This window comes from Peromyscus californicus, unplaced genomic scaffold (genome assembly GCF_007827085.1).
Source record: "Peromyscus californicus insignis strain IS unplaced genomic scaffold, ASM782708v3 Scaffold_3__1_contigs__length_106647218, whole genome shotgun sequence".
NCBI lineage: Eukaryota > Metazoa > Chordata > Mammalia > Rodentia > Cricetidae > Peromyscus > Peromyscus californicus.
This window is the reverse complement of record NW_026294551.1, coordinates 19,878,644-19,905,458: the sequence shown is the minus strand read 5'-3', so window position 1 is coordinate 19,905,458 and position 26,815 is coordinate 19,878,644. Positions and strand designations below refer to the sequence as shown.

The 26,815-nt window shown below is 48.7% G+C and overlaps 2 protein-coding genes across 6 annotated transcripts in view; one reads left to right on the top strand and one right to left on the bottom strand.

Moving 5' to 3' along the window:
• Positions 1–5,173: 5,173 nt before the first annotated feature.
• Higd1b (HIG1 hypoxia inducible domain family member 1B) lies at positions 5,174–7,649 on the top strand. Of its 3 annotated transcripts, none has more exons than XM_052756177.1 (5): positions 5,174–5,304; positions 6,024–6,173; positions 6,891–7,025; positions 7,153–7,224; positions 7,507–7,649. In XM_052756177.1, the coding sequence occupies exons 2-5, from the start codon at positions 6,074–6,076 to the stop codon at positions 7,566–7,568; spliced, it is 369 nt and encodes a 122-aa protein (XP_052612137.1). In that variant the 5' UTR covers positions 5,174–5,304; positions 6,024–6,073; the 3' UTR covers positions 7,569–7,649. The 3 variants fall into 3 exon arrangements, with proteins under 3 accessions (XP_052612137.1, XP_052612136.1, XP_052612138.1); XM_052756176.1 differs by lacking the exon at positions 5,174–5,304 and adding an exon at positions 5,380–5,945; XM_052756178.1 differs by lacking the exons at positions 5,174–5,304; positions 7,153–7,224 and adding an exon at positions 5,581–5,945.
• A 446-nt stretch (positions 7,650–8,095) lies between these two features.
• Eftud2 (elongation factor Tu GTP binding domain containing 2) overlaps positions 8,096–26,815 on the bottom strand; it is a 46,507-nt gene continuing 27,787 nt past the window's right edge. For all 3 annotated transcript variants that reach the window (XM_052756169.1, XM_052756170.1, XM_052756172.1), the window contains 17 exons: positions 22,928–22,991; positions 22,465–22,555; positions 20,919–21,054; positions 18,787–18,914; positions 18,229–18,422; positions 16,777–16,888; positions 16,294–16,434; positions 13,638–13,739; positions 12,810–12,892; positions 11,173–11,259; positions 10,876–11,002; positions 10,610–10,697; positions 10,004–10,122; positions 9,769–9,863; positions 9,131–9,284; positions 8,849–8,956; positions 8,096–8,554 (listed from right to left, as the gene is read on the bottom strand). In XM_052756169.1, the coding sequence (XP_052612129.1) occupies positions 8,459–8,554; positions 8,849–8,956; positions 9,131–9,284; positions 9,769–9,863; positions 10,004–10,122; positions 10,610–10,697; positions 10,876–11,002; positions 11,173–11,259; positions 12,810–12,892; positions 13,638–13,739; positions 16,294–16,434; positions 16,777–16,888; positions 18,229–18,422; positions 18,787–18,914; positions 20,919–21,054; positions 22,465–22,555; positions 22,928–22,991 (1,925 nt within the window). In that variant the 3' untranslated portion in view covers positions 8,096–8,458. The remainder of the gene's footprint in view (positions 8,555–8,848; positions 8,957–9,130; positions 9,285–9,768; positions 9,864–10,003; positions 10,123–10,609; positions 10,698–10,875; positions 11,003–11,172; positions 11,260–12,809; positions 12,893–13,637; positions 13,740–16,293; positions 16,435–16,776; positions 16,889–18,228; positions 18,423–18,786; positions 18,915–20,918; positions 21,055–22,464; positions 22,556–22,927; positions 22,992–26,815) is intronic.

Sequence of the window (26,815 nt, the reverse complement as noted above, 5' to 3'; positions counted from 1 at the left end):
TTTGGGTTTTTTCTCCTAAGATGCCCCCTCGGCTCTTCTATTCTGTTCTTTCCTGTTCCATCCCGTTCCTTGTCTAGTCCATTCTCATCTTCCCCTCACTCACAGCTCTCATTAGCTCAAGGCAGAAGCTTCATGTCGCTCCCTTGCCCTGTGCGGCCACTCAACTCTCTTGGGCTATATATAGCCCAGCCGTGCCTTAGATTATGTGCAGAGTTTCAAGACATCACCCCCTCCCCACAACCAGCTCCACTTGAACATAACAGGAACAACACCCAGGAAGCTTCCAGTTAGGAAGAGGTAGCCCAACAGTGTGAATGGGACAGGGGGGTTCACACAGCCCGTGACAACCTTCCCATCTGTTGTCAGGAACTTTTCAGTCTTCGACCCTTTTCCTGACACTTGCTCATCCTGGAGGAAGAGGAACAGCAGTGCCCCAGAAGTGCTAACCTCTGGATGGAGGCTGTTTCCACAGAGGAGGGTGGAGTCTCAGATCAAGGGGCTTAACAAAATATTCAGAGTGATCCATGTAGTATATGGGCAGGTTGATTCTGCATCCGATGCCGGCCTATAGACAGTGACCTGTACACTGAGTCTGTCTGTATATTTCATTTAGGCCCCTCTAAGGCAGATTTTATTTTTTCTTAATTTTTTTTAAAGATTTATTTATTATGTATACAAAAGAGGGCACCAGATTTCATTACAGATGGTTGTGAGCCACCATGTGGGTGCTGGGAATTGAACTCAGGACCTCTGGAAGAGCAGTCGATGCTCTTAACCTCTGAGCCATCTCTCCAGCCCCAGATTTTATTAATATGACCTGATTTGGAAGAAAAAGAAGGTTCAGTAAGCAAATTACTAATATAGAAATGCTTACATGGAAACAATTATTAAACACTTGGCATATTAACAAGAATGATGCTGTCATAATTTTATCTTATCTGTTTACTAAAACAGGACACTACAGAAACTTGTTAGTTGAAGTTTTACTGTATGTCCTCAGGTCCCCTAACCCTTTCTTTAGTGCTGGGGACCAAACCCAGGGCCTTGGATGCTAGACAAGTGCTGTTCAAAAGCTGTTTCATAGCCCTTCTCACAGGTTTTTGAAATAAAAAGGCAACTTCATTTCTTCCATCTCAAGACTTCTCCTGCAGTATACTGAAGTTAGTCCTGGGCAGTGAAATTTGATGTGAGGGATGGTTACAAGTTTGGTTTTCTCTATTTCATACTGTGACTTTGCATAAGTCATTCAACGGAGCCTCAGTTTTTCTTTTCTTTTTTTGGTTTTTCGAGACAAGGTTTCTCTATATAGCCTTGGCTGTCTGAAGACCAGCTGGCCTTGAACTCTAAGATCTGCCTGCCTCTGCCTCCCAAATGCTGGGGTTAAAGGTGTGTACCACCGCCGGGCGGTGGTGGCGCACGCCTTTAATCCCAGCACTCGGGAGGCAGAGGCAGGCGGATTTCTGTGAGTTCGAGGCCAGCCTGGTCTCCAAAGCGAGTACCAGGAAAGGCGCAAAGCTACACAGAGAAACCCTGTCTCGAAAAACCAAAAAAAAAAAAAAAAAAAAAAAAAAAGGTGTGTACCACCATGCCTGGCTCAGACCCTCAGTTTTTAATCTGTGAAATGGGAATAGTAATAGTCTCTGTCTCAGAGTTTTTTGGCTAACAGCCTGGGCTCCTGAAGCCCCAACAAGCTAGCTTCAGCCATTTGCTCTGCTATGCCTATTAAAGAGATGAATAATGGCTAGGCATGGTGGCACACGCCTTTAATACCAGCACTGGAGAGGCAGAGGCAGGCAGATCTGTGGATCTGAGGCCAGCCTGGTCTAACAGCAAGTTCCAGGCCAGTGAGACCCCATCTAAAAACAAACAAGAGAGGAATAGAGAAAAGATGAGAAAGGAAATTTACTCAACATGGTCATGCTGAGAAAAGGGACTATAAAGTGGTCCGTCCAGTGACCCCTACAGCCATGTTTGTGCATTGAAATGAACCTCTAGTCTGGATGGAGGGGAAGAAGGCTGCATTGGTCCTGGTGAAGGTGTGGTGGTCCAGCATGTCATTCCTCCTTGTTTAGCTCATGTCTGTCCTTCAAGACATGCTGTCCGACTGGATAACATCTCTTCCACCGGTAAGTTCCTCCTCTATCCAGACCAGGGCTTTAGACTTTCCCTTCCTCCACCGTGGGACTCCTGAGAAATCTTAATTCTTTCGAGTCCATTGTTTCAGTAGTTCAATTGCAAAAGGAGCAGCCCTTCTGCTTGTGCATGTGTGTTAGAATGTGTGGGTGCACACTTGCCACTGTGTGCATGTGTGTGTTAGTGTGTGTGGGTGCACACTTGCCACTGTGTGCATGTGTGTGTTAGAATGTGTGTGGTTGCACACTTGCCACTGTGCACAGGTGTATGTAGAGGCCAGAAGTTGATGTCAGGTATCCCAGGTATTGGTGGAGCGGAACTCTAAACTAAATATCTCCTTTCATTAGCTGGCTTTGTAGTTCACACTTTAATCCCAGCACTCAGGAAGACAGAGAGAGATCTCCGAGTTCAAGGCCAACCTGATCTACATGACAAATTCCAGGCCAGCCTGGGCTACATAGTGACATCCTGTCTCAAAACCCCAAAACTCAAGCCAGGTGGGTGGTGGCACACGCCTTTAATCCCAGCACTCAGGAGGCAGAGGCAGGTGAATCTCTGTGAGTTCCAGGCCAGCCTGGGCTACAGAGTGAGTTCCAGGAAAGGCACAAAGCTACATAGAGAAACCCTGTCTCCAAAAAACAAAAAACAAACAAAAAAACCCAACCAACCAACCAAAACTCCTTTTAAGATATGACTCAAAAAAAAAAAAAAAAAAAAAAAAAAAAAAGATAAGACTCAGTGGGTAAACGTGCTTGTCACCAAGCCTGGCAGAGTTTGATCCCCAGAACCCATGTAAAAGCTGGAGGGAGAGATTCTCTGGCCACCACATATGTGCCATGGCATGTACGTGCTCGCACACATGCATCACATACTCACTCACATAATAGTATTGATTTTTAAGGTCACAGCAGTGTGCTGGTACATGCCTTTAATTCTAGAACTTTAATTCAGCAGAGGCAGTTGGAGCACTCTGAGTTCAAGGCCAGCTAGGGTGCCATAGTAAGACCACTTAAAAATTTTTTTAGTTGTATGTGTGTGCACATATGTATATAAATGAGTGTATGCCAGTGGCATTGGATCTCCCAGAGTTGGAGTTTCAGGCAGTCTTCAGCTACCAGACATGGTTGCTGAGATCCAAACTCAAAATCTTGACCACTCTCCAGCAAATAATTTATTTTTAGGTACATGTGTATGTGAGGGGCTACGTGTTTGTCTGTGCACCACATATAAACCTTGTGTCTGCGGAGGTCAGGAGGTACAGGGGCCCCTGGAACTGGAGTTACAGGCAGTTGTGAACCGCCATGTGGGTTTTCTGCAAAAGCAAGTTATCTTAACCAATGAGCCATGTCTCTAGCCCTTTGTCCCCGTTTTTAAAAAGATTAGAATTTGATGATGATCCGTCTTGTCTTATCCAGGCATTTCCTACATGAGGGGAAGAGTATACCACGCATCTCTTGAGGACTCAGGCCAGCATGGGGACATGGAGAGGCAGCACAGAAGTGTGTGAATGACTGAGAGGAGCGTTCTCATGGACACGGGGGATATGTGAAGACCCTGGGGATTTGCTGTGACCTTGAGCCTGTTCATAGAGCAGTGAGTGTCAGGGAGAGAAAAGAGGGACATCAGCTGCTGGACACATGTCCAGTGCTGGAAAGACTCCTCTGGGGAACACACAAAAGCTTGCAGGCACAGAGGCCGAGAGTGATGTACGGAAGGAAGGAAGGCCTGGGAGGGAGGGGGACCCTCCACAGTGCGTCCTGACCTGTCCCCAGTGGGCTTAAAAACAGCTGCTTCTTTGTAGTCAGGGATGCCAGGATGGACCATCAAGAAAGGGTTTCAGATTAGCCAGCCCCCTGGAGGCAGCCAGCTATGGGACGAGAGACCATGACACCACTATTTACTAGCTGTGTATCTTTGGACAAGGAATTTGATGTCTCGGAAGCTGAGTTCCTTCCTCTGTGACAGGTCTGAGACACGTTTGTTTACCTTGTATAGACAGAGTCATACTCATGTCAAGTCAGGTGACTGCCATGAGACCAGAGTGAGCATCACTCCAGCTGTTCCACACTCCTGAGAAAAGTCCTTGACTCTGGCTGGGTGTGGTGGCACTGTTTTTGATCCCAGCACTTGGGAGGCAGAGGCAGGTGAATCTGAGTTGGAGACCACCCCGGTATACATTGAGTCCCACGCCAGCCAAGGCTATATAGTGAGACCCTGTCTTGGACAACAACAAAAAGACTCCTTGATCCCCCAGTCCCTCACAACTGGAGCTGAACCTAGGGCTTCCCACTTGGCAAACAAGTATTTACTACTGAGCTATACTCTAAGTTCTACTCAAACTCTAAGTTCTACTCTTTTTTTTTTTTTTTTTTTTGGTTTTTCGAGACAGGGTTTGTGTGTGTAGTTTTTGGTGCCTGTCCTGGATCTCACTCTGTAGACCAGGCTGGGCCCGAACTCACAGAGATCAGCTTGCCTCTGCCTCCTGAGTGCTAGGATTAAAGATGTGTGCTAGCTACTACTGCCCTTCTGTTTTACTTTTTTGATACAGGGTCCATGTTGCCCTGGCTGGCATGGAACTCACAGCAGTTCACTTGCTTCTGCCTCCTGAGAGCTGGTATTAAGGTGTGCACCAACACACCTATTTCCTGTCTTGAGACAAAGTCTCACTAAGTTGTCTGGGCTAGTCATGAACTCAACTCTGTAGCCCAGACTGGCTTTGAGTGTGCAATCCTTGCCTCAGTCTCCTAACTAGCTGAGGTTACAGGCTTGGTTCTAAAGGAGACCAAGGCTAAGACTAGAAAAATCCTACAACTGAAGTCTTACTTCACATTGCTTGTACGAATATTTGAAACAATCCACCCTGGGGCAGGACCCAGGAGCCTCGTCCACTGTTGCTTCTTCAGTTCTCCACAGCAGCGTTCACACGTGTGCATACGGGCTCACATCAGGCCTAACCTCACTTTGCTGCATCTGGAGCTCAGCAGATGGTGTGTGTGTGTGTGTAAGACTGATGCCCTGTTCTCTCCTCCCCGCTTTCACGACTTCAAAGACACTGCTTCCCTGACCCCATAGTGACAACTCTGGCGTCGGCTTTGGGCTGATTCAAAGCAGCAGACACTGAGCACTGGTCTGGCTGTTTGTCCTCCACATTCTAGCCATCTATCTCTTAGGGTAAGCACGGGCATGCTGGAGACTCAGGGGCTACCAGGAAGAGCTGGCTCAGGCAGTCTGTCCTGTGGTTGGATTCAGAGGGCAGCCTACTGGTTGAACCCCTCCTCTGAGAACTGGGACTTCAGCTATGATCAGAGCAGACATTTTTTAGGAGTTTACAAGGAGATCAGGATGAGGTAGCAATAGGTTGGTGAACAGTTTGAGGACCAGAATTTGTTCCTTTAGTTTTGAGGTGTAAAATACGTCAGTGTCCCATCCTTGACATCTGGCCCAGTGGCTTAGTTAACCAGTGTTGCATCTGCTGGGAAGAGCTTGGGCTCCCTAGAGTCAGCTCTTGCACTGTTGCTCCCTTAGGAGCAACTGTCAACAGATCCAAGACTGAAGGGGCCCCAAGATTCAAGGACTGCTCCAGTCTACTCTGGGGTTTCCAGCTGTTTTTCTTGGCCAGAGGATCACACCCATCGGGATGCAGATAGGGAGCAGGGAGCAGGAAGCAGGAAGCAGAACAGTGAAGTCAGATGAAGTGGAGAGGAGGTAGATCAGATGTTGAGGAGGACATGAAAGTAGCCACCAGCAGCCCAAACACTGGACAGAGAACACCCAGAGGGGCATCTTCTCAAGTGCAGGCTGTGCTGGGCATGGTAAGGTCCTAGCAGGTAATCCTCCTTTCCCCTGGAGACTAACAATCAGAATCCTTATTGTGGACTACCTCCTTCTAGGGCTGGGCTGAAGCCTAGGCACACAGCGGCTAACATCTGGACCCGGGATCATGTCTGCCAACAAGGGCTGGTGGGTGCCACCTGAGGGTGAGGACAACCTGTCTGAGAAGTTTCTAAGGAAGACCAGGGAGTCTCCACTGGTGCCTATAGGTGAGTTGGGGAAGAACAGGGTTGGGGTGGATGCCTCGTCTGTGGGACTTCATGTCTCTCCGTCCCTTTAAAGAACAAGGCAATGGCCAGAAACTCAAGCGGCCCACCCACTGCACAAGGAACAAACTCATAATACAATGAAGGTGTCTGACGGGTGGAGGTGGCAGCTGACTGGATGCAAAGTACACGGGGTGCTAACAGCAGGATGGGGTCTGCATTGGGATCTGGGATTGTCCCAAGGTTTCCCTTCCAGGCTCTAGAATGTGAGAACCTGTACAAAGAGGTATGACCCAGGAGTGAGTGGAGCAGCTCAGGTGGGGGTGTAGTCATGACAACAAACTGCCTGCATATGGAGAAGGGGCATCATGAGGGTCACAGGCACTTCAAAAAGTGCCAGAGAGGAAACTCAATATTCCAAACTCAGATGCACGAAATAACCTGCTGCTGGGTGGTGGTGGTGCACACCTTTGACCCTAGCACTTGGAAGGCAGAGGCAGGAGAATCTCTGTGAGTTCGAGGTCAGCCTGGTCTACAGAGCAAGTTTCAGGACAGCCAGGGCTACAAGGAGAAACCCTGTCTTGAAAAACTTAAACCAAAAAAAAAAAGAAAAAAAGAAAAAAAAAAAAGTCTGCTTAGCTTCCAACCTGCAGGCCCAGAAAGGGGCTAAGGGACCCTGGACTTGGACACAGGCCCAGTGATTCCACTGTCTGCCCACAGGCCTAGGAGGCTGCCTGGTGGTAGCAGCGTACAGGATTTACCGGCTGAAGGCTCGAGGTTCCACCAAGCTGTCCATACATCTGATTCACACCCGAGTGGCAGCACAGGCATGTGCTGTGGGTGCGATCATGCTCGGTAAGCAGCGTGGTGGGGGTCAGAGGGAGAAGAGGGACAGACTGTCCTCAGTCAACTGGTTCAAAGTTCAAGTCCCTGCTGCCCACACTAAAATCCTTGATGAATCCCTATGCTGAGGCCTTTTCAGGGTTCCCCATTGGTCACTGTTGCTGGGCAATGGGACAGTACGAAGACAGCCTGCTTCATGAATTTTCCAGAGGTGAGAACCAGGAAGCAGCAGCAGCTACTTGTGAACTATGACTGTGGGCTACTCCCTTTCACTGGGCCTCAGTTTCCCCATGCATAAGAACCACCTCTGGCTAGTCCACTCAGCAGTGCTTTGTGCAGAACAGACATCAAGTGCCTGGATGTCTGGCAGCTGATGGGGCCTGTGGCACACAGATGAGCAGGGAAGCTGGGTCTCAAGGGTAAAGCTAAGGTAGAGCCACTGAGCTGGAAGGGTGGGAAGGATTTAGTGTACTTCTCTTCCTTCTTCACACAGGTGCCATGTACACAATGTACAGAGATTATATGAAGAGGGTGTCAGAGGATCCTGACAAGTAGAGGACTCCTGAGGTGGCAGGATGGCCCAATTCCCCAGTGGTCTCTGTATGTGCCTAATAAAGCCATGTTGAAGAAAGTGAAGTGTCTTACTCGTGAGTAGAGCAGAGCAGAGCAGAGCAAGAACTGTGGAGGCTGGAGGATGGCCAGTACAATGGGTGGGGACCAAAGGGCCCTGGCCCCAACTCAAGGGGGAGAGACTCAAGGTGCAGCAGTCTCCTAGGAAAACAGACCTCAGTTCCCAGGGTCCCAGCCATTCCTGTACCACCTCATGTCCAGCCAGAAGCAGGCTGGAATGGGAATGGGAAAGTGGGGGCTGGGAAGGGGGCCCCGAGGCTCATGGGAACACTGAATCAGACACAGGCATTCCTTCCACCACAGGCTGCTTCCCTAGGGACCCAGTCAGGAAGGCAGCTGCAGCTGGGAGCAGAGGCAGTGATGCCCATGGGAATCACATACCCAGAATGTAAGTGCTCAGATTAGACAGGCAGAGGCTGGGGTAAGGGTGAACGAAAGCAGCAACCAAGGCAGAGGTCAGAATGTTCTGTTCATTTACAAACCATGGCTAAGGATGGACTTGTAAGAAATAAAAATTCCATGTAAATCCTGAAGACAGGCCCCTGGGGTTAAACACTTTCATCCTGTTCTCGTTCTTCTTCCCTGGGCCCAAGCTCCTCTGTTCCTTGGGAATGGAGCCAGACAGGGGCCATAGAAGGATCCAGGAGGCCAGATGCCCCTTCCTCACTGGGACACTGGCATGGAGGTTTCTGGGTTGTTCAGAGGGGCCCATAGCAGTTCCCAGATGCTCACAGCATGAAGGCCCAATTACACAGGTCTCAGCTTGAGTCCAGAGCCGTAGGCATTGCAGGGAGCAGGAGCGCCAGCCCCGGCACTCACATGGGGTAATTGAGTACAACGTCCTGTTTGGCGAGCTCTAGCAACATAGGATCATCGAAGAACTTGCTGATGCTCACATCTTCACTCAGGCCCTGTGGAGAATGGAGTCAGACACTAGGGTGAGCTCCTCAGGAGGGGTAACTGAGCATAGGGGCATCCAGACCTGTGCTTGACGGGGAGGAAGGCTGGTTAAGACTGTCTGAGAACTTGTGCCTTTAAGGTACTATGACAGCTCCTCTGTTTCCTTTGGGTCCTAGGTCTGCTTACCCGAGGGACTGACCTTTCCAAACAGCAGTACACTACCCTCCAAGAGGAAGAAAGACCACACATAACTCCCATGGAGACCCTGGGGGGTGAGGGATGGCAATGGTTTAAAGAACACATACCTTCCTACGACGGGTTTTGATCATGAACTCCCGGGCCAGGTGAGGAGCTGGCTGGGGCTCCAAGGGACGGATGACAATGCTCTTGTCCAGAGGATCACCAGGCACAATCTAGGACGCAAAGAGATTCAGGTAGTCAAGGCAGCTTCCCGGAGGATTCAGACCCAGAAGCAGAAATCTTCTCCAGGGCTGAGAAAGATGCTAGAAAACATCCAGGACAGAAGAGGAACTGGCAAGGAGGGCAGTCTGCTGACCTGAGAGGCCAAGTTGGCCAGGTTTCCTCACCTGCCAATGGTGGAAGACGGACAGGGAAAAGGCCTGCCCCTGGGTATGAGTGCGGAGATCAGTCTCAAAGCCGAAAGAGTCGATGGCTGGGATGAAAGCTTTGATTGTGTAGAGAGGGGAGCCTGGGATGGGTGCATCCTGAGTCACATGCCCCCTGAGAGAGAAAGACAAAAGCTAAGGCCTTAGTTGTACACAGCCAACAAGGCAAGGGGCAATGGGTCTTCTGGCTCCTCTGTGTATCTTAGCCCAGCACCATCAAAGAAGATGGATAAAACATGCTCTGCAGAGGGGACTGGCTTGGGGCTCTTAGCAGAAGCCACAGGAGCAGCTACCTCTGGAGAGGAGGAAAGGGCAAGGATACTGAAGAGATGGGATCCTATGGACAACCCCATCACTTCTTCATTTTAGAACTCTCCCAGGAGTGGGGGAGGGGAAGAAGAAGAAATCCCAGCCATTGCCTATGGTAAAGCTAGGGCCTGCCTCAGTTCTCTCCTACTTCCTTGTGGAAAACAAGCTCGTGGGCTTCAGGAGTGGAAAGGCGAGGAGAGCAATGGCTGGGGCCACCTCCTCCTTCCCCTCCCTCAGCAGCCAAGGGACTTCTTGCTCTCAAGTACCCTCCCTAACAACAGGCTGCTCACCTGCGCCTGGCCAGGACTGTGTAAACAGCAGACACACAGTCTGCAGGGGCCTGGACCTCTACAAAGTAGTAAGGCTCCATCAGACGAGGAGTGGCCTGCAACAGAGCAAGACAGGGCTCAGTCTGAGGAAGACAGAGTGAGGACATAAAGGGTCTCCGGACCTTCTGGATCCTTCTGTGGCCTCTGCCTGGTCCTCCACTTAATTTTCTGCCCAGTTCCCTACAGCTCCACTCACCATGAGGAAGGCAGAGTAGACTACCCGCCTGGCTGTGGGGATGATCTGGCCTCCACCCCGATGGAGGGGTTCCTGGGCAACCACTGCATCCAGGATCTTAAATTTGACATTCCGAATCACTGAAAGGAGATGGGAGAGCTGGGGCTAGTCACAGGGACATGGCAGAACAGCAGGGTAACTTGCTACACTGAGGCCACAGTGCAGCTGCCCAAAGATATGATACAAATATCACATCACATTGGCAAGGCCAGCAGCAAACAGGTCAGCAGTTGAACACGGACTTAGCATTTGATTCAGGCCGTGCTATGACAATGGAGCTTCCTTACAAGTTTATGTGCTGGTTCTGAACAGCTGTTTCCTGAACATAGACTATGTTCTAGAAATTGTATTTGGTCCCAGGCAGTCTAGCATCACAAACCACTCCAACCTGATTACCCTAGTGTATCTCTTCTCGACACACCAAAGACAGGTTCTACTCAGGAATTAAGAGCAAAATTGCTTTTCCTACTGGGTCCCAAAGATGGGAAGCCCATCCCTAGCTCATCACCTCATTCGGCTAGAGCAAGTGTCCTGGGAATAGAGTCAGGAGGTCGCTGGTGGACTTACGTTCATCGCAGAGCGGCCCCTCCCTAGTTCCCCACTGGAAACCTTGAACAATGCTGTCCTTTACTGAGCCGAGGAGTGCCTTGTCCACCTGCACAGAAATATCAGGCCTCCTTAGCAGTCTGCTGACAACAGACCCCGAGTTCAGAAGGAGGAGAAAAGTATGGCTGTGAGAAGCCACTCTTTGAACAGGGAAGAGGACACTACAGTTTCTTCAATCAAGGACGAACACTTTGCAGGCCTCCCAGCCTTCCACAAGTTTACTCTACCTCTGAGGGCAATGTGTCGTCCACTAGGATGTTTGGTCCTGTAGCATCAGGACCAAAGGCCCAGATGGAACGGGCAGCCAGCAGATCCCAGTCATACTTTGTTTGGAAGAACTCTCCCAGCTTTTTCCTGGAGGAAAGAGGAGAAAGTGGCTCCTGAGGCCATAGATCCTTCCTTTCTGGAAGATAGTAACCCACTCTGCCCATATCACATCCAGAACAGCAAAGAAGGCTGGATGGCGTCAAGGGACCAGGCAAGGAAGTCGTAGTGTGAGTCCTGGAAGTGGCGCCCTGTCTAACCTGTTCCAGGTGATCTGGACCACTTCATTCTCTATGTCCTCAGCCAGGCCCTTCTCAAGAGGCTCAGCAATCATGGTGATCTTGTTCCTGGTCAGAAAGGACAGAAGCAGTGAGAAGGGGTCACAGGATGAGCAGGGCAACAACACAGCCCTCTGAGAGTTCCAGAAATGGGAGACTTAGAGGCAGGGGGCAGCAAAGGGTGCCCTGTCTTCTTTCATTTGTTTTGTGTTTAAATGTGTATGAGAAGTTTTGCTTGCATTTATGCACAGGCACCACATGTGTGCAGTGTTCAAAGGAGCCAGACAGGGTGTTAGATGCCCTGGCCTGGGACTGTGAGCCACCATGTGTGTGCTAGAAAGAACACTTTGGTCCCTCTGCAAGAGCAACAAGTACTTAACCACTAAGCCGTGTCACCAGCCCCTCTGTCTGCTCTTTCTTGAAAAGTAAGGCTGGGGATGGAGAGTGTAGCCTGGCAGGACAGCATGTTTTTAGCATGTATGAGGAGCTAGGCTCCACTTCCAGCACCCACTAAAAAAGAAAAAGCAGCCAGGTGGCGGTGGTGCACGCCTTTAATCCCAGCACTCGGAGGCAGAGGCAGGTGGATCTCTGTGAGTTTGAGGCCAGCCTGGTCTACAGAACGAGATCCAGGACAGGCACCAAAACTACACAGAGAAACTCTGTCTCAAAAAAACAAAACAAAACAAACACCCAAAATACAAACAAACAAGCAAAAACAGTTAAATACATAGGGCAGATTTCCCAAAGCTGCGTGGCACCTAGGAAATTCTCAGGAAGGAATGTCAGAGCAGAAAGGGATGCAGTCTTGAGTAAAGTCGTGTATCTAAGCAGCCCCAACCCATCTCAGAAGTCTCTACTGCTACAAAAGCTGTGGTTGGGGTAGGGTGAAGTGAGTGTGGGAGAGGATGAGATTGTTAGTTCCAAGTACCAGGTACAGCGTTCCCAGTTCCCATCATTTTCTTTCTTCTCCCCAAGACAAGGTCATACATTTAGCCCCAGATGGCTTCGAACTTACTATATAGATGGAGCTGGCCTTGAACTTGCAGCAATTCTCCTAGATTTAAACCACCATGCCTGGTTTTTTTTTTTTTGTTGTTTGTTTTGAGACAGAGCCTCACTATGTAGCTCTGACCCTGGAGTTCTGTATGGAGAGATCTTACCACATCTGTGTAAAGGTGTGTATACCACCATGCCCCTCCCCCCTTTATATAAAGACTCTCACATGGCCCAGGCTGCCCTCAAATCTGTTATATGGTTGAGGCTGGCCTAGAACTCCTGATCCTCCCACTGCTACCTCCCAAGTGATGGGATTTGCAGGCATTTGCCACCACACCTAACCTCTTCCTTTGAGGATTTGTGTGTGTGTGTTTACATGTATGTGTGTGCAGGCTGATGTTGGGTGTCTTCCTTTCCACGTACTCTCCACCTTTTTTTTTTTTTGAGATAAACACAATGAGTTCCAGGTCAGCCTGAGCTGCAGTGTGAGCCTCTGTCTTAAAAAGACAAGAAAAGTGTACAGAGTAATGGGTTTCTTCGTGGCCTTTTCCCATACACACACATCGCTGTATCTGTTCATGTCTGTTTCCTAGTGCTCCCCCTTGCCTCCACCTCCTGCTTACTTCTTATTGGGTGTTTCAGCAAAGCATTTGAGGGAGGATGTTTCTACCACTGTCTCACAGAATGTCACAACTGGGTCAGCCACCTAGGCAATGAGAAAAAAATCGAGGTAAAATTGAGTTTTGTTGGAAGGACAGAGTTCTACCTAGGGAATTCTGAAGCACCCTTGCTCTTCCTCTGCATAAAACCCCTCAGTGGCTCTGCAAACAGTAGGCTAAACTACCACACTACTACCAAAGAGCTAGGGAGTAGAGAAACTACTTTCAAGTCAGGAGTAAATGGGGGCTCAAACTAGGCTCTAAAACTAGGGCTTTAATTATGGTCCAAGGAAGTTTCTGATACCTGCTAGTCACTGAATAACCCCTGGGGGTATGACAGAAACAGTGCTAGAGACCCGTGAGTACATGCTCCATCCTTAAGCCACAGCCCTAGGAATAGAGGTGTCTTAGAGGGACAGGACCTTGGAGAGAATATGTCTTGACTGGGAGACAGTACCATGCCATGTGTGGTTCAAGATGCTAGGTCTAGGCTTGGTGATAAGCCCTGAGAGTCAGCTCCCCGTTTCCATGACACTACCCACTCTGAGCCAATCATTAGGTAGTTCTTTTCCTAATGAAGGGACAAGAATAACTCTGGCTTGGGAGCCTTGACTTTAAACACATGACACTGAAAATGACTTAGTAAAAAGGGTAAACCCATTCTCTAGAATCTTCCTGACAAAGAGCAGCAGGAAGTGCTTTCTACAAAAGGGTCCAGTGGGCATCCAGGGGCTGAGGGTCTGGCTACTTAGGCCATTCCTCTGGAACTAGCCAGGCTAAGGGAAGGGGCACCTTGATGTCGATCTCTGAGTACATCTTCCGCAGATCGTGCATCACACAGTCCAGGTAGAGCTCCCCAGTGCCCAGGATCACATGCTCACCAGATTCTTCTACCTGAAACACAGTAGCCCCAGCAGTCATGGCCCTCACTCTCTTGTCTTGGACATAGCAGATATAAACAAAAATCGAGGCACTAGAGATGAAGATATCATAACTCGTTACCAGAAGCAGTGACCATTTCAGATTTTTTTGTTTTCAAGACAGAGTTTCTCTGTGTAGCTTTTGGAGCCTGTCCTGAACTCACAGAAATTCACCTGCCTCTGCCTCTCAAGTGCAAGACAGGGTTTCTCTGTGTTGCTCTGGCTGTCCTGGAACTTGCTCTGTAGACCAGGCTGGCCTCGAACTCACAGAAATCCACCTGCTTCTGCTTCCCAAGTGCTGGGATTAAAGGTGTGCACCACCACTGCCCAGCCTGTTTCAGCTCCTTAACAAGTTCACTGGAGCTGGGCAGTGGTGGCGCATACCTTTAACCATAGCACTTGGGAGGCAGAAGCAGGTGGATCTCTGTGAGTTCAAGACCAGCATGGTCTATAGAGTGAGCTCCAGGATAGGCTCCAAAAGCTACACAAAGAAAGGGCTGGAGATGGGGCTGGAGAGATGGCTCAGAGGTTAAGAGCACTGCTTGTTCTTCCAAAGGTCCTGAGTTCAATTCCCAGCAACCACATGGTGGCTCACAACCATCTATAATGAGATCTGGTGCCCTCTTCTGGCCTGCAGGGATATGTGCAGACAGAACACTGTATACATAATAAATAAATAAATCTTTAAAAAAAAAAAAAAAAGCCGGGCGGTGGTGGCGCACACCTTTAATCCCAGCACTTGGGAGGCAGAGCCAGGCGGATCTCTGAGTTCGAGGCCAGCCTGGTCTCCAAAGCGAGTTCCAGGAAAGGAGCAAAGCTACACAGAGAAACCCTGTCTCGAAAAAAAAAAAAAACAAGCCGGGCGGTGGTGGCGCACGTCTTTAATCCCAGCACTTGGGAGGCAGAGGCAGGCGGATCTTTGTGAGTTCGAGGCCAGCCTGGTCTAGAGAGCGAGATCCAGGAAAGGCGCAAAGCTGCACAGAGAAACCCTGTCTCGAAAAACCTAAAAAAAAATAAAAATAAAAATAAATAAACAAAAAAACAAACAAACAAACAAAAAAAAAAAAAAAACAAAAAACAAAAACAAAAACAAAAAAAAAAAAGAGAGAAAGGGCTGGAGAGATGGCTCAGTGGTTAAGAGCACTGACTGCTCTTCCAGAGGACTGGGGTTCAATTCCCAGCACTCACATGGCAGCACATGACTGTCTATAACTTCAGTTCCAGGGACCTGACACCTTCACACAATGTACATGAAATAAATTTAAATAAATAATTATTAAAAAAAAAAAAAAAAGCTACACAAAGAAACCCTGTCTCGAAACAACAACAAATCAGTGGAGAGCTAGGGCTAGTTCAGTGGTCAAGCATTTTTTCTGCATGACTGAGACCTTAGATTCAATCCTTAGCACCATCTACATCCCACCCCACATTCCCCCAAAAAAGGGAAGAAAAAAAGCTGGGTGGTATGCCTGTAACCCCAGTATTCAGGTGGCAGAGGCAGGAGATTCACCCTGAGGTCAATTTGATTTGTATAGCTAGTTCTAGGTCAACCTATACTGCACAGTAAGAGTCTGTCCCCACCAGGCGGTGGTGGCACACGTCTTTAATCCCAGCACTCGAGAGGCAGAGGCAGGTGGATCTCTGTGAGTTCGAGGCCAGCCTGGTCTACAGAGTGAGATCCAGGACAGGCGCAAAGCTACACAGAGAAACCCTGTCTCGAAAAACCAAAAAAAAAAAAAAAAAAAGTCTGTCCCCAAAATAAGAATGCAGAGGACAATACCGTCCCTAAGACACCGGGACCATTTAGCACAGTGCTGCTAAGTATGTCGTCACTGGCTTGATTCCTACCTTGGCCATCCAGGTTAAACCCCAACCTTATATCCAAAAACATAAGCTAGCCCTTTAACTCTCCCTTCCTGCCTCTCAGAAATAGTATGGTGGCAGGTTCAAGAGTGTACAAGATCAGCCACTTTTGTTTGTTTTAATTTTCTGTTATGATGCGTGGGGGTGTTTTGCCTGCATTTGTATGTGTGCACCACATGCATGCCTGGCACTTGGGGGGGCCGGAAAGAGCTTCAGATCCCTTGGAACTGGAGTTACGAATGGTGATAAGCAGCCAATGCTCTCAACCGCTGAGCCATCTCTCCAGCCCTGTCTGTAGCCCATAGTGGCATCCGACTCCCTGTGTAGCTGAGGTTGACCCTGAGCTTTCTGCACCCTCCTGACTCCACCTTGCACATGCTGGGATTGCGGGGGTCCACCACCACACCTGGTTCTCATTTTTCTAGAAAACCAATTCAAACTGGGTGCCTCTTAAGGAATAGTCTATCTAAAGTCGCCTGAGGAAACACGCACACTCCAGTGTTGTCTAGCCCTTAAATGGTAACAGGTGGGCACTGTCCACGCCCCAGGCTGTGGGAAACAACAGATCAGGAACAGCCGCTGAGTGCCACACAGGGCCACACAGGGCCACACAGCAGCTAGCTGGGGCGGGCCTGGCCAGCCGCTGCTGCCGGCCTTGCACATACCTTGGTGGTGAGCGACGGGTAGCTCTTGTTGACCTTACGCAGGCCGTCAAGCATTTTGGGGAGCTCGGAGGGGTTGACCGGCTCCACAGCAATCTTGATAACAGATGTGGTATTGAATTTCAAGGGCCGGAAAATCTGAGCCTGGATCCAAAACACACAAGAGTGAGGCCTCAGGGGTAGGCAAGAAGGCCCAGGCCTAAGGGAGAAGCTGAAGTCTTGATTCCTCAACCGAGAACCATGGTACAGCTGGGGCCCAATTTAAAGGACCATTTGCTCCAGACATTTTGGCACAGCACTGGGAAGAACAAGAAGCATGTCTCCTAATTCCTAGAGTGTGGCAGGGTGAGGACGCATGCTAGGGCTGAGCCAAGAAGTAGCAGTGACTGTGGATTAGGACCTTTTGTGTTTCAAAGCTTGTTGGCTCACGTGGCTACGGTTCCCTGTGCCCTTCTAGCTCAATGTGCTCCCTTTCAGAAACACTACCTCCTCATTGCCTCGGGGTTCAGTTATAGTCGCTGTCTTCACAATCGGCTGATCGACACCTTCAATCAGAACCCAGTTGCCAGCAGGAACACGATTCACCTCAATGTGGTACCTGGAGGAACATCCAATAAACGGGCATAGAACTTAATCAGAGCATTCACTCCATACAAATGTACCAAGCATCTGCTACACGCCAGGCGCAGAGCCAGGAGCAGAGGTGAGTAACACAGATCCACTCTAGCGGGGAGAGATGTGATGAACAATCACATAAGCTCACAGGACAAGTGCTATGCAGCGTGTAGTGTATGAGGATGTAATGGGAAAGCTTAATTCCCAGTGGAGACTCCTGGCAAAATGCCACTGCCCGGTGGACCTCTGTGCATTAGAGGCTAGCCTGGTCTACACAGTGGGTTCCAGGAAAGCCAGGGCTACATTAGTGAGACCCTGTCTCACAAAACAAAAAATAAAAAAATAAAAATAGCTATGGCCTAAGATTTATCCAATGTAAGGGACTGCCAAAACATAGATCCTTTCATTTCTGAGCTCTTCAATTTTCTTCTGCCTTCTAGAGAGAAGGGTGGATTTGAAGAAGGGAAAGGGGCCATCGCTGAGGCATAGCAGCCACATTATTACCAGCAGGATTGCTCTGGTTCTGCTTGTTACCTGAGGACAAACCGCCCAGAGGCCCAAGCTAAGTCTGATTCAACAGACAGGGATGCTCCAGGGACTCAGCCAAAGAACAGACGGTGGACGTACAGAAACAACAGCTTTTGGGAAGAAAGCTGAAGCAGTAAGTTAAGGGACAGAGAAGAGATGAAAAGTGGGTAAGAGGAGAGATGACCCAGCAGCTGAGAGCATTGGCTGCTCTTCCACAGGACCAAAGTTTGATTCCCAGCACCTACATGGAGGCTCACAACTGTCTATAACTCCTGTTCCAGGGGATTCAAAGGCCTCTTATGGCTTCCTTGGGCACCAAGCATGTAGATGGTGCACAGACATACATGCAGGCAAAACACTCATACACATTAAAAAGGAAAGAAAGAGTAAAAATAGAAATCCTACTCAAAAAAGCTTCACTCCAGACACCCAAAACTCAAAAGGAAAGATTCCAACATTCCAACAGGAGTCGCCCTTCAGCCCTGGCAACCTTAAGAACTAGATGTCCACAGATCTGCCAGGAGGGGGGTTGTGGAATAGTCCTTTACACTGTGTGAATATGTCATTGTGACTGGTTTAATAAAGAAGCTGACTGTTCTATGGTTAGGCGGGTGAACCAGACTAATAGAATGCTGGGAGAAGAAGGGCAGTCTCAGGATTGCAAGGAGGGACATCATACTCTGCACTTTACCAACCAGGGAGCTGAGTTTCCTAGGATTCCTTTTAACACCTTGCGACAGTCCCAGGATAGAAGCCTACATATGTCCTTGTAGGCTCTGGTCAAGAGTGCAGTACCTGGCGACGGAGATCCAAAGGCGGCCCACAGTACATATCTGGGAGTCTTCCTCATCTTCCAGAGTGTAGTTCTCCCCCAGCACCTTCACAGGCTGTCCAGCGTGGATGGTGCCGCTCAGCACCCGGCCAAAGGCATGGAACTGAACTCCATCGTCCGTGCTGTACATCTTAGTAGTGTGGCACATCAGGGGACCCTGGCGGAGGGACAGAGGACAGCTCTAACCACACACAGCCTGAAGGTAGTGCACCTCCCGACAGTAGCTGTGAGGAGAAAGGCCAAACGAAGGAGGATATGGACTCCTGGAAAAACTCCAAACTGTGTGTTTCCCCTCCCTCTGTGAAGGGCCTACAGGAGATTCGGACACAACAAAAATACAAATGAGACAACCAAGCCAGACAGGTGGTACAGGCTGGCAATCCCAGCAGAAGGGAGGCTGAGGCATGAGGGCTCCCAAGAGTGTAATGCCAGTCTGAGGGAGAGTGAAAACCTATGCCATAAAACATGCTCCCGGCCAGGAGACGGAGGAAAAAGAAAAAAAAAAAAAAATGTTCCCTTACATCTGGGTCACAGTCACTCATGGCCTCGCCAAGGTCAGAGTCCACGCCACCAGTGTAGGTATGCTCAATCTTGGGTTTGGCGCCCACTTTTGGAGATGGAATGTGCTGTACACACATGTCCACAAAGCCTATGGAGGGAAAAGAGGAAGCCATTACTGCCACATTCTTACAGGGGAAGTGGACGGAAGTATGAACTCAACATGGAAGCTAACACTTTAGGGAAGTCAGTTTCCTACGAGAAGAAACCACACACTTTTGGAGTCACACTGATGTCACAGAAATTTAAGAAGATTTCAGTGGGACGTAATTCCTTAAAATCCAGCTGACAAAAGTTTAGAGACTCAAACAATCCATGGCCACAGAGATCCATGCTTTTACTGAACCCAAGTATTTATTTACTGAGTACTGACACTGAGCCTATGTTTACTTAGGACAGGCCTCAGCTGATTAGCCCGCCCTTTGAGAAACACTGCCATGTTTCTACTCAGTAAGTTACTGTTTCCCTAACAGATTAATAAGCCACGAAACAGACTGCTCATTCGGACACTGGGATTGGTAAAATCTTTTTTCTTCTTCAGTCTGAAGATCAAACCCAGATGTCTACCCATGAGCCACAGTCCTAGCTTCAAGTATATCTGCTTTGACGGGTGTCCAGTATCTTCGGACTGATGGCCAGTCCAGAGCTATTATCACCTTTAAACCTAACTCCCATCAAACTTAGAATCAACAGTTGCTGAGGACCTCTGCCTTGGCCCTCTATTACTCACACTTTGAGATCAGTTCTCACTCTATAAACCCGCTGGACTGGAAGTCCCTGTGCAGACTTGGCTGAGATCTGCCTGCCTCTGCCTCCCGAGTACTGGGCTTAGACATGCACCATCATGCCCTGTTTCACAGCTGTTTCTTAAGACAGCACCTGCTCTGTAACTCAGGCTGCCTGGAAAGTGCTTTGTAGCCCATGCTGGTCTCAAACCCATGACAATCTTGCATTAGTCTACCAGGTGCTGAGCTACCATTTCTGGCATTATTTATAGACAAAAATCAGTCACAGAAGAAATAGGAAGTCTCCCCTGGTCCCCCCTGAAAGCTGCAGGTCACAGAATCAAAACTCAGGTCTTGGCATGTGTGGTGGTGCACGTCTTTGATCCCAGTACTTGGGAGGCAGAGGCAGGCGGATCTGTGGGTTTGAGGCCAGCCTGGTCTACAGAGTGAGTTCCAGGACAGCCAGGCCTGCATAGCGAGGGCCCGGCTTCAAACACACAGAAATAAGCTCAGGTCTCTACTCAGCTAGCTCAGTGCTCCTGCTGCGCTGGTATCGGCTTCCACAGAACAGAGAGGAAAGTAGCTCAGCAGACGGAAGGGGGTGAATCCAAGCCCCTGTTAGGACACTATGAAATACTCCCACAGGCTCCTGTTTGAACTCTTGGTCTCCAGGTGGGGGTACTGTTTGGGGGGGCTGCAGAATCTTGAGGAGGTGGGCCTAGCTGGAAGAAGTAGGTAAGTGGGAAACAGGTTTTGAGTTACAGCCTGGCTCCGTTTCCTGGTCTGTGAAGATGTAAGAAGGCCTGGCTCCCACGATGTAAGAAGGTTCGCTCATCACGTGAACCCCACCATGCCTTCCCCTCCACGATACTGCATCCTATTAAAGCACAAGCCCAAACCAGCTGTTCCTGTCAGGTGTCTGTCACTGTGAGGGAGAAAAGCAAACATCTCATGAGGCCTCACCTGTGCCTGCTACTCCACATCCCTGGGCATCCACTTCCCTGCTTGACTCCAGTAAACCTACCAGAGCCCATGGCCTGCCACCCATCTCCTTCACCTGCAGGACCCTCTTGATAGGGGAAGTCTAATCCCTTTTTCCAACATTAGAAACAACTACAGAAAACAGCTGGGAAAGGCTGCTGTAGCTAGTTCACACGCCCTCACAACTCCGCTGTCTGCAGGGGAGCTTCCAAGGCAAGCTGTGGGAGAACACAGGAGGCTGCTGTTGTTGTTGTATGTTTTCTGAGGCATCATGTGGCACAGAGTGTCCTGTGAACTCCTGATCTAACTGCCAAGTTGTAGGACTGCAGGTGTGAACCATGACTGCCAGATGAGGAGAGTAATGTTAAGGGCCTTGAGCTATTTATTACCTGTGAACTCGCCAAAGAACTTTTTGCAGACCAGCCTAAGCAGAGGGCGGATGTTCAGCTTTAGCTCCTCCTTGGTAAGGTGGATGCCAAGTTCGTCCAGGGTCCTTGGCAGGCTAGTGTCCACATCACCCACCACCTGTGAGATAGAAGGCACTGGGTCAGCTCTGTAATGACAGCCCTAGTGATGCATTACACAGGGAGTGAGAGGGAAGGCCAAAGAGAAATCTTACAAGCAGTCTTCTACAGGGAGGGCGCCTGGCAAGAACAGTTTGACTGGGAGGAGTGAGTCTATGCTACCTAGCCTTCAGGACTGAAGCTGACCCGGTTAAGTCTCCACATCCCCCACAAACTAAGCATTCAACTTGATTACCGTCAGTGCTGCCCCCTGGTGTCTGACAAGCAGCATCGAGCCCACTCAAGAATCCCTTACTCCTCCTACTTAAAGACTGCCCAGATTTAGAGGCTCATACTGGAAGGAACCAAAAAAGGCCACCTGTCAGGACAGGGCCAAACTAAATCATCCTCTGCAGACTCAAGGTCTCTCTACAGAGGCAGATTCTGTAAATTTCTTTTATTAATCCATTCCAGCCTGACACAAGATACTAAGTGTTTTTTTTTTTTTAGCACTGATAAATTTTAGTCATTATTTTATTCTATTGCTGTTTTTCTCTTCTGTGGGTGGAAACGGCCACACACATTGTGTACATGTTATCGTACGTATGTGCGTCCACTAGATACAGCATTGATTAAACACTTCCATATTTTATTACTGTCTTGGAAGACAGTTTGTTTGTTTGTTTGTTTTTGAGGTAAGAGTTTCTCTGTGTAATAGTTCTGGCTATCCTGGAACTCACTTTCTAGACCAGGCTGGTTTTGAACTCACAGAGATCCACTTGCCTCTGCTTCCTGAGTGCTGGAATTAAAGGTGTGTGCCACAACTGCATGGCCCAAAGATTTTTAATAAACAGTTGATGATGGAGCTGGGAAATGGGTAAAATGCAAGCTGTACAGGCACCAGGACCTGAGCTGGGATCAATAACCACATAAAAAGCTGGGCATGCCTGCATACAAGTCTAATCCCAGCATTGAGAGGTGGAGACAGGGATTGTAGAGAGAGGCTCACTGGCCAAGCAGTTCATCGACTGGTGAGCTCCAGATTTAGTGAATGACCCTGCCTCAAAAAAACTAGGTCATGCCAGGCGGTGGTGGCGCACGCCTTTAATCCCAGCACTCGGGAGGCAGAGCCAGGCGGATCTCTGTGAGTTCGAGGCCAGCCTGGTCTCCAAAGCGAGTTCCAGGAAAGGCGCAAAGCTACACAGAGAAACCCTGTCTCGAAAAAAAAAAAAAAAACTAGGTCAGCTGCTAAAGAGGAAGACACCGGACACCAAACTTTGGCCTAAGCACATGCATGCACAAGCATCAGCAGCTGCCCATGAACATGCACCCCACACAGAGATCCCTGGGACCCGTCAACGCAAACTAAAAACAAACAAGTGATGACCTAGCAGATTTAAAGCAGACCTGAAGCAGGTGGCCCAACACTCACCTGAGCAAGGATCTTATAAAGAGGCTCCAAGATAAACTCCACAAAGCTCCTCTGGGAGCTGCTGGTTGGAGCCTTTTTTGTGAACTTTCTCCTAAAGAGAAAAAGAAGTGTGAGTGACCAAGGAGGGAGAATGTGACTTATCCCAAGGATACATTGCCTAAATTCTGCATCTGAATAGAAGCCAAGCAGACGGAGGACTCCGTGTGATCACAGTTTCCAAACGGATTCCTGAGAGGATTTATGGCTATGGTTATCCTGAACGTCTGACCTGACCTTGAAGACCTAGGAGGCTGGGGTGGGGGGTGTCTTCCTCCACTACAGCTCATGATGCCAAGCATTCAGAGTTGCAGAGAGATGGTGGTTCATGCATAAAATAAAAGTAGGTTTTAGCCTCAGAAACTCATGTCATTATCAGGAAAACAAATCACCAGTCCACAAGAGTAACTCCCCACATGACACTTACGTCTTGGGATTGAAGTAGATGTCACCCCAGAGTCTTTTAGCAAATTCCTGGTAATTAATGTCACCTATAGAAGAAGGCACACAATTACAATTTTCCTGGTACAGTGTAGTGCAAAATTCTGTTTTAGGTGCTGCACGTCGTTAAAGTTCCCTCCTCCCAAGGTCCAGACACTCCTTCTAATCAGGCAGTCAGACACTGAGGCACAGAGGGGGACAGGACTGGTCCACAGAGGACAAGGCGGCAGCAGAGGCATCTTCCCAAGTGCAAGGTCCTGGGCCTAGGAGCATGGCCTGTGTCCTCCTGAGGGACATCTACAGTCCTGTCTGCAGTGACACCCATCCTTTTTGTAACCCATGTGCCATCTAGCTGCAGTGTCAACATAAGGTGCCACTGAATGGAACCCTAATCCCCGGGAGTCTCCAGTCCTGGAGAGGAAACACTGGAGCCACTCTTTTAAAAAGAAGTATTATTATTATTATTATTTTTTAAGGAAAAGTCTCACTGTGTAACCCTGTCTGGCCTGGAACTCACAGGTAGACCAGGCTGTCCCCAAACTCAGAGATCTGCCTACCCTTACCTCTTCAGCATACCTTACTGGCATGCAACACAACTACCCGCCTCATCTTTTACCAATTCGTATTTCCAGTTTAACTGCAGTGTGAAATTCGACCAAACTGAAGCAAGCAGCCGTGGCTTTTAAAATTCATGCACTTCTGAGTCTGGGGTGGGGAATATAACGCAGTGACAGAGTGCTTGCCCAGCATGTATGAGCCCCTAATTAGGGTTCATCCCTAGTTTTACAAAACAACAAATTCCTTTGAGCACAGAGCTCCTGAAGCATTCAGTTAGAGAACTGAGAACACCAACTCCTAGATTGTTCTGTTCTGATGTCAGGCTGCCCCCTTACCTCAGACAGCAAAGGAAAGGCACTCTCCTTTCCCAAAGGCCACATTTCCTCCAGACTTTTCTTTCTCATTGCAGCTATTGCTGCATTTCAAATGAGGGCCAAACCTACTTATTCCCTCCTGCCAGTTATGAAGTTCTCCTTCCGACTCTTCAGACACTATATTTTTCATTTTAACTTTTTAAAGAGTCTCATGTAGCCCAAGCTGGCTTGAACTCACTGGGTAGCCAACGATGACCTTGAACTTTGGATCCTCCTGCCTCTCCTCTCAAGAGCTGAGACTATGTGTGTACCACCATGTCTGGTTTTACTGAGGATCAAATCCAGGCCTCCTGCATGCTGTATACTCTGCCAACCTGAGTCCCATCCCTGCTCCTTCTTTCCTACTTTACCAATACCCAAACTTCCCTTCCCCCCCGTGAATTGTCCCACCTGGCCATGCCCTTTAGAGCTGCTCTTACAGTGTGGTACAATCACCACTGGACCGAACTTGGAGTGCAGGAGACTAAATCCAGGGCCTCACGCTTGCCAGGCAAGTGGTCCACCACTAAACTACCCTCTCAGCTTCAACGGTTTCTTAAATAGTTGTGAGACAACTATGCAATGTGATGCAGGTTTGTAATCTTCTTCAGCAGACTGAGGCAGGAGGATTCCAAGTTCAAGGTCAGGGCAGGAAACCTAGTAAGACCCTATCTCCCAAATGGGACACATTCTCAACACCTGTAATAAAGGACCTACCATTTCAAAGTTTAATATGTGCTTAATCAAAGAGTGAGCAGATACCCTTCCTATTCCTCTCCTTTCCAATCTCAGAGAACAATAATCCATATTCATAATCCTGCTTCTGAATACTGACAAAATACCAAACAGGCGTTGCTTCCTGAAGGCCCTCTTTCATCAGCTCGGCAAACACCACACAATCTTTAATAGCAGCTCCTAAATGCCAACAGAAGCAAGTACCTGGATCTCAAGCCCTCCTCCATCAGGCCCCGACATTATCTGTCTGGTTTTGCTATGTAAGCACTCTGCCAACAACATATACACTCAACTTCTGTGTTTTTTTGAGAAAGGGTCTTGTGTCGCTCAGACTGACCTTGAACTCACAATCCTCTTGCCTTCCTTGGTTGCTGGGATGGCAGGTGTAGAGCACCACGCCTGAAAACGGTCTTCCAGTAGTTTCCAATAGACCTTTTCCCCTTGGTGGCACAGTGTACCGTTGTCTGCACAGGCCAAGAGCAACGACACCTGCCTCCCCTGGCCCTCTTCCAATCCTGTAAGCCCGATGTGCTTAGCTCTCTACTGTCTACCTGTCAGCCCTCTTTTTCCTGTAGCCTGTCCTGCTGAAGGTCACAGGCACTGCCCTCCCCTCCTTCCTTCAGCTATACCTAACAGTAACAGCTACTCAGCATCCAGCTTCCTCTACAACCTTATGGTGTTGTTCACCATGGTGGGATTCGGACTCCTCACTGGAGGAAGTTCCTAGAAGTCGGAGCTTATTCACCATATCTTCTCACCCAGCATGCCTTGTGATATTCCACTGACAATATACCGCCAACAGATTCCAGAGTCCCAACTCCAGCAGAAAGTTCTGTGATACACGTAAGTAATTATGTAAAATAATTACACATCACATATGAAAAGTGAGGGCCTAGGAGCCCATGGTCTTGAATATTCCCTTCAGTGCAGCCTTTCCACATGTTCCTATGTGGCTTTTCCTAACACTGTTGGGATTACACGAGAGCCCAGGGCTAGTGCTTCATACACTGATGGTGGGGCCAGAGGATGGGTAACTGCTGTGGAAGTCTTTGTACACTGGAAATATGTATTACTCTCATTTGTTAATAAAGAGCTGACTGGCCTATAGCTGGGCAGGAAGAGATTGGGTAGGAGAGCCAGACTAGGAGGATGCTGGGACTTGGGAGTCACCAGCCAGACACAGAGGAAAGCAGGATGTGTATGAAATGAGGTATCCATGAGTTGAGTCAAGCGGTAGAAATTACATAAGAAATATGGGTTAATTGTAAGAACTAACTAGTAACAAGCCTAAGCTATCGGCTGAATATTTATAAATAATATTAAGCCTCTGATTTGGGAGCGGCTGGCAGGACAGCTGATCGGCTGTCCTGACGAAAAACTCTGGCTACAAATGGTGCCCAATGTGGGGCACCTACATCCACATAAAACCTGAGAGAGCTTAGGAAACAGTTCTAGACACGCAGAAACGGAGCCAGGCACAACTTCCTAGTCTCCTGTCTCTCAATCCAGCCTCAATGCAGAGACACTTCTCCCAGCTGCTGCCTTGGGACTTGAGCCGCCAGCCTGAGCCCTGACAACACTTAGCCATGAGCTAAGCCCCTTGGTGGGTTCCCAGTCTCTCACACAGGCCGTGGTACAGAGGCGTATCCTGGAAGCTGCCTGCAGGAAGATCCAGCTGCCATACACTACCAGCGTACACTAAGCTAAGCCACACCTGGCAGCAGCTGACATACCTGTTTAAGACTCAGCTGACATACCAGATTTAAGATTTGTCTCATACCATCAAAAACCAATACAGATGCTTGGTAAAAACAGATCCAGACAGAAAAAAGCCTCTAAACGAGTTATAGTGTGTTTAAAAATATACATAGGAGTGGGAGAATGAAAGAGTATATACAGTCATAGATGAAAAAGATAAAGTTTTAAATAATAAAGTCCTTAACAAGAGAGTAAAGTAATATAAAAAAACTACATAAATATGGGAAATACAGTCTAGATTGTAGATGTAACCAACCGTCTTATTAAATAAGAAACACAGAGCCGATTCAGAGAAGAAAGCCAAGAGGTCAGAGCTAAGAACCTCACCCTTCCTGATTCAGCGATCCTCTTCAGTCAAGAGAGCTCTCTGAAAGGGACCTACTTCCTGTGTGTATGTCTTTATATAGTCTAGCTGTTCTGCCTTTTCATTGGTTGTAAACCCAAACACGTGACTGCCTCATCACTGCCTG